Raw genomic sequence first — 22,159 nt, forward strand, 5'->3', positions numbered from 1 at the left:
TTTTCTGCTGATCTTTTTTTGGCCTACTTTCCCCTTCTCCTGCCCCACACTATTTCCCTCCCCTTTTTTTGTTGGCGTATTTTTTAATTTTTGGGTCCGGTCCTGGGGCCTGAACTCTGGGCCTGGGCGCTGTCCCTCAGCTCTTCAGCTCAAGGCTAATGCTGTACCACTTGAGCCACAGTGTCACTCCCAGCTTTTTTCTTTTTGCTTATGTGGTGCCAAAAGGGCCTCATGCATGCAAGGCAAGTGCTCTACCACTGAACCACCTTCCCAGCCCCGTATTTTTTTTTGCGGGGCGGGAGGGGGGTGTTGGTTGTGGGGCTTCAACTCTGGGCCTGAGTGCTGTCCCTGAGTTCTTCAGCTCAAGGCTAGTGCTCTTACCACTTGAGCCTCAGCACCACTTCCAGTTTTCTGGTAGTTTATTGGAAATAAGAGTCTCACAGAGCTGGGTGCTGGTGGCTCACACCTGTAATCCTAGCTACTCAGAAAGCTGAGATCTGAGGATCTTGGTTCAAAGCCAGCCCGGGCAGGAAAGTCCGTGAGACTTTTTTGTTTGTTTGTTTGTTTGTTTTGTTTTTTGGGTCCAGTCATGGGGCCTAAACTCTGGGTCTGGGCGCTGTCCCTCAGCTCTTCAGCTCAAGGCTAGCACTGTACCACTTGAGCCACAGCGCCACTTCTGGCTTTTTTCTTTTTTCTTATGTGGTGCTGAGGAATCGAACCCAGGGCCTGATGCATGCAAGGCAAGCACTCTACCACTGAGCCACCTTCCCAGCCCCTGTGAGACTCTTTTCTCCAATAAACCACTAGAAAACCAGAAGTGGCGCTGTGGCTCAAGCAGTAGAGTGCTCGCCTTGAGCTAAAGAGCACAGGGACGGAGTTCAAGCCCCACGACAGACCAAAAAGAAAAAAAGCCACAGACTCCTGCCCGGCTGGCTTTGAACCATGATCTTCAGAGCTCAGTCTCCTGAGTAGCTAGGATTACAGGCGTGAGCCACTGGCACCTGGCTTGGAATATTTTTAAAGTAAGTTCTAGACTTCATCTCATTTCAACTATTATTTTTTATTATTTTTTTTTATTTTTTTGTCGGTCGTGGGCTTGAACTCTGGGCCTGGGCGCTGTCCCTCAGCTCTTCAGCTCAAGACGAGCGCTCTACCACTTGAGCTACAGCACCACTTCCTCAACTATTATTTTTTGTTAGTCTCTTGAACTAGGTGCTAGGGCCTAGGTGCTGTCCCTGAGCTCTTTTGCTCAAGGCTAGCGCTCTACCACTTGGAGCTACAATACCACTTCCAGTTTTTGAGTGATGAATTGGAGATAAGAGTCTCTCAGAGACTTTTCTCTTCTGGCTGGCTTTGAACCACGGTCCTCAGATCTCAGTCTCCTGAGTAGCTAGGACTGCAAGCATGAGCCACGGGCACCCAGCTGTTTATTTACTTTTCTTTCTTTCTTTCTTTTTTTTGTCAGTTGTGGGTCTTGAACTCTAGGCCTGGGCGCTGTCCCTCAGCTCTTCAGCTCAAGGCAAGTGCTCTACCACTTGAGCTACAGTGCCACTTCTGATTTTTTCTGCTTATATAGTGTTGAGGAATTGAACCCAGGGCCTCATGCATGTGAGGCAAGCACTCTACCACTTTTTATGTGGTGATACTGGGTTTTGCTTTCCCTGCTTTTTCAAGGCCAGTTGCTCTACCACTTGAGCCACAGCTTCTTTTTTTTTTTTTGTCGTTCAGGGGGCCTGAACTCTGGGCCTGGGGGCTGTCCCTCAGTTCTTCAGCTCAAGGCTAGTGCTCTACCACTTGAGCCACAGCGCCACTTCCAGCTTTTTCTGCTTATGTGGTGCTGAGGAATCGAACCCAGGGCCTCATGCATGCAAGGCAAGCTCTCTACCACTGAGCCACCTTCCCAGCCCTGAGCCACAGCTTCTCTTCTGGCTTATCATTGGTTTATTGGCGATAAGAGTCTCACGGACTTTCCTGCCTGAGCTGGCTTGGGATTGTGATCTCCAGATCTCAGCCTCCTAAGTAGCTGAGATTACAGGTGTGAGCCCCTGGCCCTGGCTCTTTCCAGGATTTGAGAGGATCCAAGGGAAGGACACTCATGCTGGAGGTGGCAGCAGACTTCTGAGTGGTCCGTCCAGTGTCTGTGTCCCTTATGTCCCCACTGGGCAGTGAATAGCTGTATCTGTGTGACTAAGGCTTTGGGGTCCTCCTTAATGCCCCCTAGAGTGCTGGCTGCCATGGACTTCTGTCTTCCTCAGGAATTACAGGCATGCGCTACCACTCCCAACTTCACTTTTAGTCTTGACAAGTATTTGTGTGCACTGCTATAACCCACACAGAATCAAAATACACCAGTCCACATCCTTTCCCCCAGCATGCCATTGCCGCTTTTCCCAGAGGGTGTGCCAGGTCACTGTGACCATGCACACACAGTGTCGTGGGACTAAGGGTGTGGCCATTGTTGGGGGTGGGTGCTGAGGTCTCAAATGCTTACTACCAGGCCCAGCCCTCTGCTTCCCTTTGTCACTGCATCTCTATACTATACCCCTGGGAAATGGGGTGGGGGTGGGGGGAGGTGGCTGGGGCTTACCCCCTGTCTAGGAAGAGCTCCTAGTATCTACTGAGACCTTATTTGAGACAGGGTATCACTTCCTGCCCAGGCTGGCTTAGATCCTTGACTCTCCCAATCTCAGTCTCCTATATAGCTGGGGTGACAGATGTGCACCGCCACACTCAGCTATTGGTTGAGATGGGGTCTTGCATAAATGCCCTCACAACTATGGGGGGGGGATGTTCTGGAGGACTTTCATCACCCAAGGGCTGCACGGCTGGTGGGGGGTGGGGGAATTGAGGCTGGACCAAAGGTCAACACCTCTGGAATAAAGCAGGGAGTTTCCAGAAAGAACTTAGCCCAGGTGAGAGAAAGTCAGGGACAAAGGTGTCTTGGCCTGGAATTCCCTGGGTTGGATGGAGGTGGGACCATGTGACGTGGCTCCCGGTGTCCCTATATCCCTACTCCCAAGTTGGTGACCTGGCCAGACCCCTGTCCACACCTTACCTGTGACCTTTCCATCTGATTTGCCCATACTTCCTTGGCCTTCCCCCACGGTCTCACTGGGGATTCAGGACGGGCAGGGCTCGAGGGAGCCTCCCTTACAGGGCACAGAAGGAAGGGGCCAGGTTAGAGGTTGGGGGGGGCAGGAGGTGTCTGCAGGCACCAGGGCACTCCTACCCCCTTCCCCCCCTCCCCGGGGGTCTCCATCTTTGAGAGGTCCTTAGGAGTATGTGGTGGTGTTTTAGTGCTGGGATTTGAACTTGGGACCTGGAACTTGCTAGGCAGGCATTCTACCACATGAACCACACTCCAGCCTCTGTGGTAGTTCTTAGTTTGAGGAAAGTGGGGGAAGGGAGTACTGAGGTCCTATTAGGAAACCCACATTTATTTATTTATTTTATTTATTTTTTGGGTCCGGTCGTGGGGCCTGAACTCTGGGTCTGGGCGCTGTCCCTCAGCTCTTCAGCTCAAGGCTAGCGCTCTACCACTTGAGCCACAGCACCATTTCCGGCTTTTTTCTTTTTGCTTATGTGGTACTGGGGAATCGAACCCAGGGCCTCAGGCATGCAAGGCAAGCACTCTCATACTGAGCCACCTTCCCAGCCCAGGAAACCCACATTTGACTCTGCACTCTAGAGCTTGGTGAGAGCGCTCAGGGGGCTCTAGCTGTGGTTAGGGGCTTGGTCCCCATTGAGGTGGGCGACCATGATAACATCTGTTACCATCCTCATGATACCTGGTCCAGGAACTGATCTAGAACCTTCCTAAGTATTGGAGGGCTCCACTTTACAGATGAGAAACTGAGGCATGCAATGGGTTAGCGGTCCCACAGCTGTGTGATTTTTTTTTTTTTTTTGGTCGGTCGTGGGTCTTGAACTCTGGGCCTGGGCACTATCCCTCAGCTCTTCAGCTCAAGGCGAGTGGTCTACCACTTCCTTTTTTCTAGTGGTTTATTGGAGATAAGAGAGTCTCATGGACTTTCCTGCTTTTGAACTGGGATCCTCAGATCTCAGCCTCCTGAGTAGCTAGGATTACTACCCAGCTGGAATTTACATTTTTAATCAATGGATGGAAGTCAAATACAGGTCTTCCCTATTTGTAAATAGCGAATGTCAAATCTCACTGTTCTTTCACGTGTCCGCCCCTCCCTCCCGGGACACTGAGTGTGAGTGAACATGGGCTTTGTTTTGTCTCCAGCTGTTCCCCTCCGCAGAGCCTGGCCTGTGACACACAACTCAGTACTTAACTGCGGAGTGCATGAGTACTTACCGAGCAGGGTTCTGAAAAGATCTCAGTGAGTGCAAAGAAAATGTGAGGAGCTGGGCTCCGGTGGCTCATGCCTGTCATCCTAGCTACTCAGGAGGCTGAGATCTGAGGATCTTGGGTCAAAGCCAGCCCGAGCAGGAAAGTCCGTGAAACTTTTTTTTTTTTTTTGGGGGGGGGGGTCTGGTCGTAGGGCCGGAACTCTGGGCCTGGGCGCTGTCTCTGAGCTCTTGAGCTCAAGGCTAGCACTCTACCACTTGAGCCACAGTGCCACTTCCGGCTTTTTTCTTATGTGGTGCTAAGGAATCGAACCCAGGGCCTCGAGCATGCAAGGCAAGTGCTCTACCACTGAGCCACCTTTCCAGCCCCCCCCCCCCCGAAACTCTTATCTCCAATAAACCACCAGAAAACCGGAAGTGGCGCTGTAGCTCAAGTAGTAGAGCGCTAGCCTTGAGCTGAAGAGCTGAGGGACAGTGCCCAGGCCCAGAGTTCAAGTCCATGACCCACCAAAAAACAAAGAAAAGAAAAAATGTGAGGAATATCAGAGACAAGCTCAGCATCTAGCTACTTACCTTTAGCATTCTAGGTTAATGGAGGACTTGAACTCAGGGCCTGGGCTTGGGAGGCAGATAGATGCTCTTTCACTTTTTTTCCCCCCTCAAATAGTCTCCCAGTTTTGCCTTAGGATCAGCCTTGTCCTAGACACCCCTCCTCCCAGGCATAGTGCTGTCCACCTGTCCTGGTCAGTAACAGCGCAGTGTCCAGAGCCCATATAAAGCTGGAATTCACCCTCTGGGTTGGGGGCAGGGGGGACAGATGCTCAGAAGTACCCCAAGTCTCTCCTGTAAGGTTTAATTTAGCTAAAAGGAGACAAGATGCCATGTAAGTCATCCTAAAGGGCCACTCCCAAAGCAGGGCTGGGTCACGCATAGGATGCCAGGTTTGATCCCCTAAACGCACACAGTAGCCTAATCCCCAGAGTCTTACGTTAATGGTATTAGGAGAGTGGGTGACTAATCCCACTGTGGTGTTTGGAAGTGATTTGATTAGATTAGGGCATGAGGCTGAACCCTGGTGATTAGATCCTGGCTGGCTACATAGGAGGGAGGGAAGAAGAGAGAGACCTCTCTCTCTCCCTCTCTCTCTCCCCCCTCCCTCCCTCCCGTTTTCCCCCTCCCCCTCCCCATCTTACCCCCCCCCTTGTGTGCTCCATACTCCTACCACCAGAATCCATGCCACGCTTTTTCTACTTTGTGCACTGTGAGCTATATCAACCCATCTGTGAAGTAACTGGCCCCAAGCATCCCATTGTAGTGGGAGGAAAAAAAAAAACACAAAAGCAGCTGACCACTACATCACTCAAAGGATCTTCCCAGCCTCCTGGGGAGACCTTCTTCCCCAGCCCTCCTGGTCTGTTGCCTTCCTTGCTACAGCAAGGCTGCTGGACTAGATCTGTTTGTTTTACCCCTGAGATCTGATATGTATTTTATTTTTGGTCAGTCTTGGGGCTTGAATTCTGGGCCTGGGCGCTATCCCTCAGCTCTTCAGCTCAAGGTGAGCGCTCTACCACTTGAGCCACAGTGCCACTTCCAGTTTTCTGGTGGTTTATTGGAGATAAGAGTCTCCCAGACTTCTTTGCCCAGGCTGGCTTTGAACCAGCCTCCTGAGTAGCTAGGATGACAGGCATGAGCCACTGGCATTCAGCATATTTTTATTTCTTTTTTCAGTCATGGGGCTTGAATTCAGGGCCTGGGTGCTGTCTCTGAGCTCTCTCAATCAAGGTTAGCACCCTACACTACAGTGCAACTGTTTTCTTGTGGTTAACTGGAGATGAATCTCACAGGACTTTTCTTCCTGGGCTGGCTTTGAACCTCAGATCTCAGCCTCCTGAGTAGCTAGGATTACAGGCGTGAGCCACCAGCTCCTGGCTCAGAGTAATTCTTCACTGCTAGGATTTGAACTCAGGGCCTTGTGCTTGCTAAGTGGGTGCTCTTCCACTTGAACCACACATCCCTCCCCAGCCCTTACATTTTTGTGGCTTACAAGCAGCATGCATTGATTGGACTGAGAGATGAGAGTTAGCCGATGCTGTGCCCTGCCTGGCAGCCTGGCTTGGGCCATGTTCTGACAGGCAGAGGAGGAATTCACAGGCTTTCTGGAAGGACGCTTTGTCATTGTTGCGTCAATGCCGGCTCAGGCTGCTTGTGGTTTTTCAAGCCTGGCTTTTTATAGCATGGTGGTGAAGAATGGTGGGCTCAGAATCACAGGGTCTAAGTTCAGGTTCTGGCTCCATTGTGTGATTTGGGGCAGGGTCTTGACACCCTCCCCTCCACCCCCTCTGAGCCTCCATTCTCTGTGTTCTCTGCTTTGGGCCTGACTGACAGCCAGGGTGCTGAAGCACTGTAATATAGCCAACACTTTGTCTGAGAGAAGCTACAGTAATAAGTGAGGCTGGGAAGGTGGCTCAGTGGTAGAGTCCTTGCGTTAGCATGCATGAGGTCCTGGGTTCAATTCCTCAGTACTATATAAGCAAAAGACAAGTGAGTCTTGGATTTTTTTTTTTTTTCCTTTTCAACACTTTGGTTTTGAACTTGATCTTGTACTTGGTAGTTCCACGCCCTTCTTTGGAACTCCGGGTCTCTAACAGTGACCAAGGCTCATCTTACACTTGTGTGGGCCTGTGGTGGGCTGTCCATGTGGACTCAGGTGACCCATAGGACACCTGTGCTGAAGGGACATAATGTTGTTCACTCCACACTCCAGGTGTGCAGAAATGAGATTTTTACATAGGAGAAGGCTCACTGTGGGTAGGAAGTGGCTGCTTTTAGCCAGGTATGGTGGTATGTACCTGTAATCCCAGCTACTTGGGCATTTGGCCAAATCAGGAGGATCTGGAGTTTGAGGTCCATGAAAGTAAAGTTAGTGAGACCCTGTCTTAACAATAAAATCCAAGGCTAGGTGCTGATGGCTGTCTGTAATCCTAGCTACTCAGGAGGCTGAGTTCTGAGGATTGCAATTTAAAGCCAGCTCAAGTAGAGAAGTGCATAAGACTCTTCTCTCCTATTAACTACCAGAAAACTGGAAGTGGAGCTGTAGCTCAAAGTGGTAGAGCACTATCCGTGAGCATAAAAGCTCAGGGACTGCACCCAGGTCCACAGTTCAGGCCTTAGGCCTGACAAAAAATAATAAAATAAAATGCTGGGTCCTTGGTCCAGACTGTATAGACAAGGTTGGTGTGAGTTGAGCTGGGTGTGTGTTGGGGGGAGCTGCCCCAGGACTGGACTGATAACACAAAGTTTGGAACAGGAATGATCAAATAATTTTTTGGTGCTGGTACTGGGGCCTGGACACAGGACCTTGTACTCTTGCTTGGCTGATGCTCTATCACATGAGCCACAGCTCCACTTCTGGCTTTTCTTGCTCCTTTAATTGGACATAAGAATTTCATGGTCTTGGGGCTTGCATGCCTTGCATGCTTGCTTACCTTGCATGCATGAGGCCCTGGGTTCAATTCCTCAGCACCACCACATAAGCAAAAAGAAAAAAGCCAGAAGTGGTGCTGTGGCTCAAGTGGTAGAGTGCTAACCTTGAGCTGAAGAGCTGAGGGACAGCGCCTAGGCCCAGAGTTCAGGCCCCATGACCGGACCCAAAAACAAAACAAAACAAAAGAATTTCATGGTCTTTTCTCTCTGCACTGGCTTCAAACTCCAGGTCCTCAGATCTCAGCCTCCTGAGTTCAAGCCCTAGTACTGGGAGACCCACAGACACACTCACACAGACAGACAGACAGACAGACAGACAGACACACACACACACACACACACACACACACACACACACACAAAGTGATAAGCACCTGAAGATGCTTAATGGAAGGTGGGATATTTGCTGGAAGACAGGAAGTTGGGCAGTAGCGTGGGGTGGGGGGAGTGGAGAAGGGGAAGGCGTCACACATGCGCAGTGTAGTGCGCCTCCCGAGCATGCGCAGTCCTTCTTCTGCTGGGGGAGGGAGGTAGAAGCTTTGGCCCGTGGGCAACTGGGTCCATTGTGTGCAAAGTCAGAGGCCGTCCAGCTGGAAGCAAGGTGATGCGTGTTTGGATGGGAAGAGGAAGTCTGCCCGGGTGTAAGGACTAAGTTAGTGTCCCGGGCACTTAGTAGGACGGAACTGCCTGAGGTTGGCTGAAGTACAAGTGATTGATAGGTAAGGCCCTGGAAGTCCCGGATGTTCACCGCGCGCCATGTTTTGGGTAGCCTTAAGCTTCTATTTGCCCCCTCTTCTCTCTCTTGACGCTTAATCGTTAATTTTTCTCTTTTTAAATGAAACATTCTCATTCTATAACCCATTCGGGCATGGAATTCCAGCCTCACTTGCCCACGGTTGGGATTACACCATGCTGACTCTCCATTCTTCCCCATCCCTTTTTGGTTTTTTGTTTTGTTTTGGTGCCAGTACTGGGGCTTGAACTAGGGCCTCATGCTCTTGCCTGATTCTTTTGCTTAAGGCTGGTGCTCTCCCACTTAAGTCACACCTTCATGTTGGTCTTTTTGCTGGTTAGTTGGACATGGGTGTCACAAGGACTTGGACTCAAACCATGATCCTCAGATCTCAGCTTCCTGAGTAGCTTACAGGCGTGAGTCTGCACCCTTGCTGTCTGTTGACTTACTCACAACCTTTCTCTCGTTCTCTCCACAGCTGGCCCCCAAAAGGACACTCTTCAAGTCCCCAGCTGGGGGCTCCGTGTAGACCTGGAGTGGACACCCCCTCCTTCCCTTCATGATTCGTTTGTAGCACAGGTAACAGGGGTGGATCCCAGATCATCTCAGAGGGGCAGCTGTCTTCCGCACATCCCTGCTTGGCAGAGCCTGGCTTAGCAAACTTCCCTCAGTTCTTTGGCCTAGCCTGGGCCTGCTGGGGCCCAACCTTGGGCCATCCCCCCTGCCTCCCGTAGCTACAGGAAGGTCTTTCCTCCCCGCTACCCCCTTCCCTCCAAATCCTTTGCACAGCTTGCCTTTGGGAGATGTCTATGGCTGGTTGGGGAGAGCAGGAATTGTAGCTCACAATCTGTGGATGCAGGAACATGCTGGAAGCTGGGCCAGGGGCAGGACAGAGTTTTTGCTCCTCTCCTGTGCAGTGAGAGTCTAGGAAGGAGCCTCTGTGATGCTCCCTGGACCAGCTCAAAAAGGGAGAAAAAAAAGATATGAGACGGGGTGTGGTTGTGCCTACCTTTAATTCCTAGCTCTTGCTGTGGCATAGGTACGCTGATTGTGGTCTTTGGTCCACCAGGGCAAAAGCACAATTCCTGATCTAAACTAAAACCAAAAGGACCAGGGACTGTGGCTCAAGTGCCTAGCAAGTTCAAGGCCATGAGTTCAGTCCCTCATGCCACCAAAAAAGGAGAAAAAGGCATGTGGCCCCAGGAATGCATGCTCTGTCTGGGCCAAAGGACTGTGAGAGAACCACCCCCCCCCCCCTTCTGAGCCAGTCCTTGTCCCCAGAGCTTGGTTACGTCACAAAGCACTTGAAGCTGGGGTTGTCTGGGTGCTGATGAGGACCCTGTTAGGTGTATTTAGAGTGCCATGAGGATTAGAGGCTGAGAAGCCTCTGGGGGCATGTGAGACTGGGTTGGGGGTGGCTTTACACAGGGATAATCGTGATTGTTACACTTGTGTCAGTGAGGTTCAGGACCCTTGGACACACACACCCAAGGGAGGGAAGGATGCAAAGCCGTAGTCCTGGGCTGGGACACCCACCATCCGGGGCTGTGTCTGCTCCTCTGTATCACTGGAAAGGAAGGTGGTCTAAGAATGCACGCAAGGACTCGTCCATCTGGGGGTTTGGGCAGAAAGAAAGGTGTGAGGTCCCATGCCACTTAGAGGGACGGAAGGATGGAGATGGGATGGACATTTCAACGGGGAGGTGGATGGATAAATATTGGGAGCTGGGTGCCAGTGGCTCACACCTGTAATCCCTAACTACTTAGGAGGCTGAGACATGAGAATCATGGTTCAAAGCCAGTCTGGGCAGGAAAGTCTGTGTGAGACTCATCTCCATTAGGCTACTCAGAAAAGACTGGCTCAAGTGGTAGAGTAGTGCTAGCCTTGAGCACAAAGAGGCTCTGGGACAAGCACCCTGAGTTCAAGCTCCAGGACCAAGGGAAAAAAAAAAATTGGGAAGACCAGTGGACAGATGTGTAGGAGGACCGGTAGGTGGGTGGAAAGTGGCAGATGGGGAGGGCATGGAAGGAGGGCTGGAGGGTCTTGGCAGGATCTTGAGGACAGAGGGATGGTGGGGTGCTTTGGGAAGATGGTGGGCTCCCTGAGGGCTGGGAGGGCTGTTGGGTCACAGTTTGGGGAGCAGCATTTCCTGCGGGCATGGCACTGTGCTGACAAGGCCCCTGTCCCGGGGGCTGCACGAGCTAACCTTTGTGAAGTGCTCGGCCGGGGTGGGCTCGTGTCAAGCACTCAACAAACGTTAGCCCTCCTCATCCTCATCATTGTGACCATGGAGGTCAGCCTCGTGGGCCCCCCCCCAACCCTGTGAGTCCTCCTGCCTCACCTCCCCGACACCCTGCCCTCCCTCCTGTGCCTAGGGCCCTCTCTGATCGGCCCCCATCCTCGTCCACTTCTGGATAGGACAGGCCCCTAGCACCCGCCATCTGTTTGCAGGGCGGTGGAGAGGAGACATGTGGATGCCCCCCGCCCCTCATGTTCAGGGTGGGGGACAGTCCCCATTGTCAGCAGCAGCAGGCACTGGGGGCGTTTGGGGCATGAGGAGAGGAGAGGAGGATGCCCCCCACTCAGGCATTTCTGGCTAGGAGGGGAGGTGACACTCACCCCCACCTGTCCCCATGGACCCAAGGGAACATCAGCTGTGGCTCCCTCCAGGGGGCTCCCCTGAAGGGAGGGGCTGGGCAAAGTGGCACAATCTAACCTTGTCTCCCTCGCCCTCTTCCCGACCCCACCCCATCCAGTGGCGATGGATGATGAGGATGGGAGATGCTTACTAGACGTGATTTGGTGAGTAACGCCGCACCCCCCCCTGCACCCCTTCTCTAACAACCCTCCCCCCCCCCCCCCCCCCCGCTCACCTCCTCAGTGTCTCCTCCCTCTCTTTCAGTGACCCTCAGGCGCTCAACGACTTCTTGCATGGATCAGAGAAGGTAAGTGCTGGGATAGGAAGGGGCACTGCTTGGGTAGGAGGCGGCAGAGTGGGCATCTCCTGAAGGGCACTGGGCTTTTGATGGTGCCAAGCGACGCAGATAGTGAATGCCTGCCATTATGCCATAGACAGTTTCCAAGTGAGGAAGTCAGTCACTGACAGAGGTGATCAGGGATAGCAGAGTGGGATCAAATAATAGGAGGTTTAAAAGACAGGGCCAGCCGAGCGCCGATGGCTCACGCCTGTAATCCTAGCTACTCAGGAGGCTGAGATCTGAGGATCTCGGTTCAAAGCCAGCCTGGACAGGAAAGTCTGAGACTCTTAGCTCCAATAAACCACTAGAAAACCGGAAGTGGTGCTGTGGCTCAAGCGGTAGAGTGCACGCCTTGAGCTGAAGAGCTGAGGGACAGCGCCCAAGCCCAGAGTTCAAGCCCCATGACTGACAAAAAAAAAAAAAAAAGGGCCATACCTGGCGCAGGTGGCTCATGCCTGTAATCCTAGCTACTCAGGAGGCTGAGATCTGAAGACTAGTTCAAAGCCAGTCCAGGCAGGAAAGTCTGTGAAACTCTTATCTCCAATTAACCACGAAAAAACCGGAAGTGGTGCTGTGGCTCAAATGGTAGAGCACTCACCTTGAGCTGAAGAGCTGAGGGACAGCACCCAGGCCCAGAGTTCAAGCCCCAAGACAGACAAAAAAAAATTAGCACCCTGCCAGATGCTGGTGGCCCACACCTGTAATCCTAGCTACTCAGGAGGCTGAGCTCTGAGAACCATGGTTCAAAGCCTGCCCAGGCAGAAAAGTCTGAGACTCTTTTTTTTTTTTTTTTTTTGAGACTCTTTATGTCCAGTTAATCACCAGAAAACCAAAAGTAGAGCTGTGGCTCAAAGTGGTAGAGCACTAACCTTGAGCTTTACAAAAGCTCAGGGCAGCACCCAGTTTCTGAGTTCAAATCCCATGACTGACAAAAAGAAAAAGCTGGGCACTTGTACTTATGCTTATAATCCTAGCTACTCAGGCGATCTTAAATCTGAGGATCATGATTCAAAGCCAGCCTGGGCAGAAAAGTTGACATGAGACTCTTATCTCCAGTTAATGCCTCAAAAACCAGAAGTAAAAACCAGAAGTGGAGTTGTGGCTCAAAGTGGTGGAACACTAGCCCTGAGCAAAAGAGCTCACAGTGCCCAGACCCTAAATTCAAGCCCCACGACCTACTCCCACTGCCCCTCCCCCCCAAAAAAAGACAGGGTTACTGTGAGGAGGTGATGTTGACAAATGTCATTGTGAGACAAGGAGCAGAAGGAGGGGGAAAACAGTGGGTGTGAGGATGGAGGAGACACAAGTCACTTGCTTCTGCAGGCCTGGTGGACCCTGCTAAGCAGCTGTGCATGTGACTCTGGGTTGTTAAGCAAGAGAATGGGGGTTTAAGGGTTTGCACCGCAGAGGCTACCTCTGCAGTGGTGGTGAGCTGAGGAGCAGAGTTCATTTTCTACAACAGTGGAGGTATTGACTGGGGCTGGGCTCAACCGAGGGCCCGCCCAGGGTCAGCAGACGTGCATACCCTTCGCTCCTTCCTGTGGCTGTGGGCAGGAGGTGCCAGCTCCTGACCATGTGAGCCCTTGGCACCTAACAGATGCTTTCCTCAGAGCCAGGGAGCCAAGAGAGCAGGGCAGGAGCTACAGTCTTCTCTTCCTCCCTCCCTCTCTCTCTCTCTCTCTCTGCCAATCCTGGGGCTTGAATTCAGGGCCTAGGCACTATCCCTGAGCTTCTTTTGCTCAAGGCTAGTACTCTACCACTTTAGCCACAGCACTAGTTCTGGCTTTTTCTGTTTATGTGCTACTGAGGTGTTGAACCCAGAGCTTTATGTATGCTAGACAAGCCCTCTACCACTAAGCCACCTTCCCAGCTCATATTTACTTACTTATTTTTGTGCCAGTCCTGGGAAGTCAGTGAAGTGATCTACGCACTGTCTCTGAGAATTTTCCACTCAAGAATAGTGTTCTACTGAGGGACAGCACCCAGACCCAGAGTTCAGGCCCCACGACCGGACCCAAAAAAAAAAAAAAAAAAGAATAGTGCTCTACTGTTTAAGCCACAACCCCACTTCGGGCTTCTTGCTGGCTAGAGATAAGACTGTCCTGGACTTTACACTCCTCCTGGCTTTAAACCAATATCCTCAGATCTCAGCTTCCTAAGTAGCTAGGGTTACAGATACCAACCACTAGCACCTGTCTCATAGCTTTTATGACCCAGCCTCCAGAGACCCCCACAGTCATTTTTATTGCATTTGTGCTCATCGAAGAGAATCCCGAAGTGCACTCATGCCTTGAGGGAGGCAGGGGCACTCACTCCAAATCTATTTTTTATAGTTTTGGTTGTGTTTTTGGATTTATTATATATGCACTAGTGTCTTTGTTTTGAGAAATGACCCAGGCTGGCCTCAAACCTTCAGTCCTCCTAAGTGCTGGGATTACAGGCATGTGCCACAATGCCTGGTGAGCTCAGCCTTGCAGGGCAGCAGGAGGATGGGCTGTGAGCCCTTGGATTTGGGCATCTGTTGGTGGACATAGAATCAGGTAGAGTTGGTAGGGGAGCCACTATCTAGGGGTTGAAGAACCCCAATGATGGGGAGTCTAGGGAACATTCCAGAAGTCCAGTGGGGCGGAGTGGTGGATGTGTGGGGGTCAGGGCCCACCTCAGGTGCCCTCGAGTCTGGGCAGGTCCTTGCCCGCTGGGCTGTGCACTGGGAGTCCTGTTGGGTGCTTGGACTGAGTTGCTGAGGGAGGGGCTTGGTGAAGACAGGGACAGTCCCAGGGGGCAGGTGGCATTTGGGGTGACTTCCAAGGATGAGGCAGATGCTGGGAGGGGCTGCTTGGGTGCCCACAGGAGCTGTGCACTCAAGGCAGGCATATCTGGGGGCATTCTACAGCAGGCTGGGCGGGGGGATGGGGGGTTCTGCTACAGACCTCTTTCTCTGGAGCCTCTCTTCTGAAGCTCAGGTTCATGCCTTGCGCCAGCCCCCACCCCAGCAACTTGTTGTTTTATGTAGAGTAACCCTAAATTGGTTTCTGCTCTAGAGCCTGAGTCTGCCCTGCTGACCTTTGACCTTGGGTGGGGGCGGGTCTTCTTGCAGCTGGACAGCGATGACCTCCTGGATGCTCCTGTGGAGGCCCAAAGTGCCTTCTACGAAGGTTCTGGGGTAAGTGGCCCCAGCCCCCTCTTGTTTTGCTAGGCAGAGCAAGGGGCAAAGAGGGAGGGAAACCTGGGGGACCAGCATGGGGGTGTGGCCTGAGGACCTTTATTGGTGGGCAGGGCCTGGGCTTTCACTGGTGGGGATGTGGCCTGAGGGCCTTTATAGGTAGGTGTGGCCTGTGGGCTTTCAGGGGTGGGAGCATGGCCTGAAGGCTTTCACGGGGTAGGGGGTGTGGCCTGAAGGCCTTCAGGTGTGGAGGTTTTACCTGGGGCTTCCATGGGGGCGTGGCCTGGGGGCTTCCAGGGCCAGGTGCTTAGTTCAAAAGCTCCCACAGGCAGGGGTGGGGCTGAGAGGGCTGCAGTGCCAGTACTGCCTGTTCTGTGAAGAAAGCAGAGGGCTGGGAAGGTGGCTCAGTGGTAGAGGGCTTGCCTTGCATGAATGAGGCCCTGGGTTTGATTCCTCAGCACCACATAAGCAGAAAAGGCCAGAAGTGGCACCATGACTCAAGTGGTAGAGCTCTAGCCTTGAGCTGAAGAGCTGAGGGACAGCACCCAGGCTCAGAGTTCAGGCACCACAAACGACCAAAACAAAAACAAAACCGCAGAGATGGAGCCAGTGGACTGAATTAACTGGGGTGGACGCTGGCCCTGGGCAGTCACAGGATTAAGTAATAAATCACTTAGTGCATTTATAGGCCCAGTAACAACGTTGACCCGGCATTTCTATGTATCTTGTGACTATTACTCTGGTTTTTGAACCCCACCTTGGTCTTTCCTGGGACTGTGTGCCCCACCACACCCAACCTCAACCATTCTTTTTTTTTTGCAAGGTGGGGAGGGGGAGAGTTGTCAGTCCCTGGGACTGACAACTAGGCACTGTCCCTGAGCTTTTTCTGCTTATGTAGTACTGAGGAATTGAATCCAGGGCTTTCTGTATGCTAGGTAAGCACTCTACCGCTGAGCCACCTTCCCAGCCCGTGACCATTATTATTATCATAGCAATTGTTTTCTCCAACCTGTAAGGTAACAGTTTGCGTACTTGTTCTGTTTTCACAACTGTTCTAGGAGCCTGGCTGGTTCCATATTTGGCAATTGCACAGGGTTAGGGTCCTGCCAGCCCCACCTTCCTCTCACGATGCTTCAAAGTTTTTCTGATTCTGGAAAGGCTGTGGCTCAGCCACTGTGCATAGCGTCACTCACTCACCTTTATTATATTTTGCAGTACTGGAGACTGAACTCAGGGCCTCACCTGCCTGCCTATCACCAGAGCCCTACACAGCTCTGATTCTTTCTGCTGATAGTTTTTCAGATAAGGTCTGAAACACTGAGCTGGGCTGGCCTCAGACTCATTCTCCTTCCTCTGCCTCCTGAGTGCTGTGACCAGGTGTGAGCCACAGCACCAAACATTCACTTTTCAGTGGCCAGATGGAGGGAAGTTCAACCAGACAGAGCCATGTCTCACCAAAAGCACTGGGGAAGCTTGGCTGCTGTAAAAGTTATGAAACTTATTGTTGCTTTTTGTTTGAAGAACATTTTGAGGTTTGAGAATCATAAGTATTGTGGTCTTCTATGATTAGCTAAGTAACAGGCATGGTGGAGCACACCTGTAATCCCAGCACACTGGCAGGAGGATCTGAAGTTTGAGGCTAATCTGAGCTATATAGGAAGACCTTGACTCAAGAGAAAAAAAAAACTCCTTTCTGCTCATGGGTACTGGATGCAGGTGGAGAAACAGGCTAGATTAAGAGGCTCTAGGTGGCCGGGTGCTGGTGTCTCACACCTGAAATCCTAGGTATTCAGGAGGCTCAGCCCTTAGGTTCAAAGCCAGCCCAGTTAGGAAAAAAAAATCTATGAGATTCTTATCTCTAATTAACCACCAGAAAACCGGAAGTGGCACTGTAGCTCAAAGAGCTTGAGCGCTGGCCTTGAATGAAACAGCTCAGGGACAGCGCCCAGACCCTGAGTTCAAGCCCCACAACTGACAAAAGTGTTTTTGTTGTTGTTGTTTATTTGGTTGGTCATGGGGCTTGAGCTCTGGGCTTGGGCACTGTCCCTCAGCTCTTCAGCTCAAGGTGAGTGCTCTACCACACTTAAGCTACAACACCACTTCCAGTTTTCTAGTGGTTTATTGGAGATAAGAGTCTCCTGGACTTTCCTGCCCAGGCTGGCTTTGAACTGTGATCCTCAGATCTCAGCCTCCTGAGTAGCTAGGATTACGGGTATGAGCCACCAGCGCTCCAGGTAGAGACCAGTGGACCATTCTATTTTCTCTTGAGTATGGCGACCTGGGGGGGGGGAGGGGGGAGGCCCTTCCTTTTGCTCAACCTCACATCTTGCCTCCTTCTGCTTCCAGCTCCACGTGCAGGAAGCTCCGGGCAACCCCCTGAACCCGGAGCCCACGCAGCCAGCCCCCAGCGTGGACCTGGACTTCCTAGAAGATGACATCCTGGGATCCCCCGCCCCGGGCGGCGGAGGCGGGGGTGGCGGGGCCACTGACCAGCCCTGTGACATCCTTCAGCAGAGCCTGCAGGAGGCCAACATCACGGAGCAGACGCTGGAGGCCGAGGCCGAGCTGGACCTGGGCCCCTTCCAGCTGCCCACGCTGCAGCCCGCTGATGGTGGGGCAGGGCCCACTGGAACCGCAGGGACAGCCACCGTGGCCACAGGGCCCCAAGCCCTCTTCCCAGGCAGCGCCGACCTGCTGGGGCTGCAGGCGCCGCCCACTGTGCTGGCACACCAGGCCCTGGTGCCGCCCCAGGACGTGGTCAACAAGGCCCTGAGCGTCCAGCCCTTCCTGCAGCCTGTGGGCCTGGGAAATGTGACCCTGCAGCCCATCCCAGGCCTCCAGGGCCTGCCCAATGGCAGCCCGGGTGGCGCCACTGCAGCCACATTGGGCCTAGCGCCCATCCAGGTGGTCGGCCAGCCGGTCATGGCCCTCAACCCACCAGCCTCGCAGCTCCTAGCCAAGCAGGTGCCTGTCAGCGGCTACCTGGCCTCGGCTGCGGGGCCCTCGGAGCCTGTGACCCTGGCATCAGCCGGCATGTCGCCACAGGGCACCGGCCTGGTCATCCAGAAGAGCCTCCCGGCTGCTGTGGCCACTACGCTCAATGGGAACTCAGTTTTTGCTGGGGCTGGGGCAGCCACCACGGGGGCTGGAGGGGCGCCCTCGGGACAGCCGCTGGCCGTGGCCCCAGGCCTGGGCGCCTCACCCCTGGTGCCTGCACCCAACGTGATCCTGCACCGCACGCCTACCCCCATCCAGCCCAAGCCGGCCGGGGTGCTGCCCCCCAAGCTCTACCAGCTGACCCCGAAGCCCTTCGCCCCAGCGGGTGCCACACTCACCATCCAGGGCGAGGCGGGGCCACTGCCACCGCCACCCAAGGCCCCCCAGAACCTGACTTTCATGGCGGCGGGCAAGGCTGGCCAGAATGTGGTGCTGTCTGGCTTCTCGGCACCTGCCCTGCCTGCCAATGTCTTCAAGCCGCCCCCTGCCAGCAGTGCCCCGGGTACCACCGCCGCCCCGGCCGCTGGGGCCCCACCCCCACCCCCCAGCGCCCTGAGCAAGCCCATGAGCCTGCACCTGCTGAACCAGGGCGGCATCGTCATCCCGGCCCAGCACGTGCTGCCTGGTCAGAACCAGTTCCTGCTGCCCGGGGGGCCCCTGGGCGGGCAGATCCTCGCCGCTGCCCCCCACGCGGGTGCCCCGCTCCTCGCCAACCCCATCCTGGCCAACCAGAACCTGGCGGCCCCGCTTAGTCTGGGCCCCGTGCTGGCCCCGCATTCGGGGCCACCCAGCGCCGCACACATCCTCTCGGCTGCCCCCATCCAGGTGGGCCAGCCCGCCCTCTTCCAGATGCCCGTGTCGCTGGCTGCAGGCAGTCTGCCCACCCAGAGCCAGCCGGCCCCTGCTGGGACTCCCGCCGCCACCGTCCTCCAGGGCGTCGCACTGCCCCCCAGTGCCGCCGTGGCCATGCTCAACGCCCCCGATGGCCTGGTGCAGCCCGCCACCCCCACCCCCGCCGCTGCTGCCGGGGAGGCCAGCTCGGTCCTCGCTGCCTCCGTGCAGCCCACCTCCGCTGGGCCTCCTGCCGTCAGCACCCCGCTACCCCCTGGCCTCCAGCCATCGCCCGCACAGCAACCCGCGCAGGTAGCCTCCACCCCGCAGGCCTCCGGACCCCCTCAGGCCACCACCCCGCAGCCCAGCCCGGGCCTGGCATCCAGCCCCGAGAAGATCGTCCTGGGGCAGCCGCCCTCTGCGGCCACCTCAGCCATCGTCACTCAGGACTCCCTGCAGATGTTTCTGCCCCAGGTACCTGCGCTGGGGTGGGAGAGGGAGGCTGGTTGGGGGCAGTTACTTGGGGGTGGGTGGTGTTCATGGGGTCGATGGGAGCAAGGCAGGGTAAGCCAGGCTCCAGGGGAGGCCTATGAGGTGAGGGACCAGTCTGGGGTAGCAGTGGACAGATTGACAAGCTGACTGACCAATGGACAAGGGACAGGACCGGCTGAAAGACAGGACACAGGGGTTTCAGAGGGCATGGGGAAGATGTGGATGGGTGGGGAATGATGTTTGCATGAAGAGAGGATGGATGGATGCAGGGTGAATGGATGATGAAGGATGGATGATAGCCGGGAGCCGGTGGCTCACACCTGTCATCCTAGCTACTCAGGAGGCTGAGGTCTGAGGATTGCCGTTCAAAGCCTGCCCGGGCAAGAAAGTCTGTAAGACTCTTATCTCCAATAAACCACTAGACAACCAGAAGTGGCGCTGTGGCTCAAGCAGTAGAGCTCTAGCCTTGAGCTGAAGAGCTGAGGGACAGTGCCCAGGCCCAGAGTTCAAGCCCCATGACCAACCAAAAAAAAAAGGATAATGAAAGGATGGCTTCAGTATAGATTAATGGATAGAGGATGGATGGATTCGGTATAGATTAATGGATAGAGGATGGATGGATTCAGTATAGATTGGTGGGTAGAGGATGGATAGATAACAAGGTGAGTGGATAATGAATGGATTGATGATGACAGGATGGATTCAGTATAGATTGGTGGGTAGAGGATGGATAGATACAGGATGAATAGATAGTGAAAGGATGGATTATGAATGAAGGATGGATTCAGTATAGATTGATGAGTAGAGGATGGATGGATGTAGGGTGAATGGATGATGGATGGATGGCTGATGAATGAAGGATGGATACAGGGTGAATGGATGATGGATAGATAGATATGGTAGAGAGAGGAAAGGTGAGTGGAAGTGGAAGATTGGCTGATAGAAAAGACTGTGGCCCCCAGATTGGTACCACCACAGTGACCCTGGCTGCCCAGCAACCCTTCTCTGGAGCCTCTGGGGTGGCAGTCTTGAGTGGGAGGCTGGAGCCCCTGGGGACCTTCTGACCCTGTGCGGCAACCATTGCAGGAGAGGAACCAGCAGCCCCTCTCCACAGAGGGTCCCCACCTCTCCGTGCCTGCCTCGGTCATAGTCAGCGCCCCGCCTCCCGCCCAAGACCCAGCCCTGGCCACCCCCATCGCCAAAGGAGCTGGCCCTGGCCCTCAGGCCCCCGACAGCCAGGCTTCCCCGGCTCCAGCCCCCCAGGTAGACACCGGGCAGCCTCTGTCCTCAGCTGAGACCCAGCCTCCGCCCTCCCTTCTCCCTTGCGCACCGCCCCTCGCTGCCCTGCCTGCCTCTGTCTCGCTGACTTGGGGAATGCGCCCGCTCGCCTCTCTCCCCTGCCCCACACTTCCCTAGTGTCTTCCAGGCATGTGATCGCCTCAGGTAGCCCAGGCTGTAGGATAGGTTACAGAATATATCAGGACAAGAAATGGGATGCTTTTCATGGCCAAGTTCACAGTTTACCTTGCAAAAAGGCACTAGGAGGCACTCAGCCAAAAGCTCCGTGCTCCCCAGCCCTGAGCTCCCCGGCGCCATCTTGAATTGCCTTAGTGTGCTTAGACACCTCATGAACTGTGGACAAGTCTGTACAAGGTTTAACCCTGCATTTGTTGTTTAAACTCAATTCCAGAATCTGTTTTTTCAAATTAATTGATTTATTGTGTGTGCCAGTACTGGGGCTTGATCCACAGCTTCGCTTCTGGCTTTTTGGTGGTTAATTGGATGTAAGGGTCTTGTGGACTCAGATTGGTTTCCAGCCCTAATCTCAGTCAGACTCCTGAGTACTTAGCTAGGATTGCAGGTGCGAGCCACTGACACCCAGCAAAGAGTTCTTGTTTTAATCTATATTTCTTCTACGTGAATGAGGTCAGGCAAGTATGGCTGATGTGCTTTGTAACTTTAAGCAAATGTGTTCAGGGAACAGCAGTGTGACCCTGTCTCCCAAGCAGGAGCACTTTCCTGTGTCTACAGGGAGTCTCCATTTTTTTTAATTTCATTTTATTTTTTTTTTGTCGGTTGTGGGCCTGAACTCTGGGCCTGGATGCTGTCCCTCAGCTCTTCAGCTCAAGGCTAGCACTCTACCACTTGAGCCACAGCGCCACTTCTGGCTTTTTCTGCTTTATGTGGTGCTGAAGAATCGAACCCAGGGCCTCATGCATGCAAGGCAAACACTCTATCACTGAGCCACCTTCCCAGCCCTGGAGTCTCCATTTAAACTTCACCACCTGGCCCATTTTCACATGTAGTACCAGCACAGAGAGAGACTAAACAGCCCAGGGCTGCCTAGTCGAGAATGGTAGTCTAGATTCAAAGCCTGGAGCTTTGACTGGGGCAGTTGTGAAAGCCAAACAATCAGACTCAGTTTACCCACCTGGGGGAAAGGATTGAGGCCGCTGCCATGTATACAGGTACATGTGTCCCCTAGGGGAACAATCACCCAGCTTAAGAACGACTGTGTTAGGCTGGGCACTGTGGCTCAGTCCAAGAGGTTGCATTTCAAGGCTAGCCTGGGCAGAAAAGCCTGTAAGACTCATTAACCAGCCAGAAAGGTAGGCTGGAGGCATAGCTCAAACAGTGGAGCCCGAGCTGTAGGCCAGCCAGTGCTGTAGGCCAGCCAGCGCTGTAGGCCAGCCAGCGGGCCCAGTCAATAAAAGGTCCTGAGTTCAACCACTGGTACTAGCAAAAACAAAAAACAAAAAAAAAACCCAGCCTTTTGCTACTTTGTCCTCTTTCTTCCTCCTCCTCTGTAGATTTTTAGTTGTTGTTTTTGGTTTTGTGTGTGTGTGTGTGCTGGTCCGGAGGCTTGAACTCAGAGCCGGGGCGCTGTCCTTAAACGTTTTTTTTCTCAAGACTAGCACTCTACCACTTGAACCACCTGCTCCATTCCCCCTCCCCCCCCCTCCCCCGTTCTTACCTGATCGTTTTACATACTGCTGTGGATTGGACTCAGCATCTTGTGCATGCTGACCACATTTCCCCCTGGGTTAACCCAAGCCTCCTTGGGGGAGGCTAGCTTGGTCTTTGTGGCAAGGTTGTGGGGTGTAAGATGTGGTCAGGGTGTTACCCAGCCTCTGCAGGGACCCCATGACCCCTCCTTCGTAGGCTCTG

The 22,159-nt window shown here is 53.7% G+C and overlaps 1 protein-coding gene across 1 annotated transcript in view; it reads left to right on the top strand.

Annotated features, from left to right (window-relative positions):
* LOC138814516 (BRD4-interacting chromatin-remodeling complex-associated protein-like) overlaps window positions 1-22,159 on the top strand; it is a 35,049-nt gene that overhangs the window by 6,007 nt on the left and 6,883 nt on the right. The window contains 6 exon segments of the mRNA XM_070003448.1: window positions 9,009-9,109; window positions 11,287-11,332; window positions 11,433-11,475; window positions 14,606-14,671; window positions 17,018-18,973; window positions 20,078-20,254. Coding sequence (XP_069859549.1) covers window positions 11,292-11,332; window positions 11,433-11,475; window positions 14,606-14,671; window positions 17,018-18,973; window positions 20,078-20,254 — 2,283 coding nt within the window. The 5' untranslated portion in view covers window positions 9,009-9,109; window positions 11,287-11,291.

Source organism: Dipodomys merriami, unplaced genomic scaffold, assembly GCF_024711535.1.
Source record: "Dipodomys merriami isolate MVZ:Mamm:240054 unplaced genomic scaffold, mDipMer1.0.p SCAF_106, whole genome shotgun sequence".
Taxonomy (NCBI): Eukaryota; Metazoa; Chordata; class Mammalia; order Rodentia; family Heteromyidae; genus Dipodomys; species Dipodomys merriami.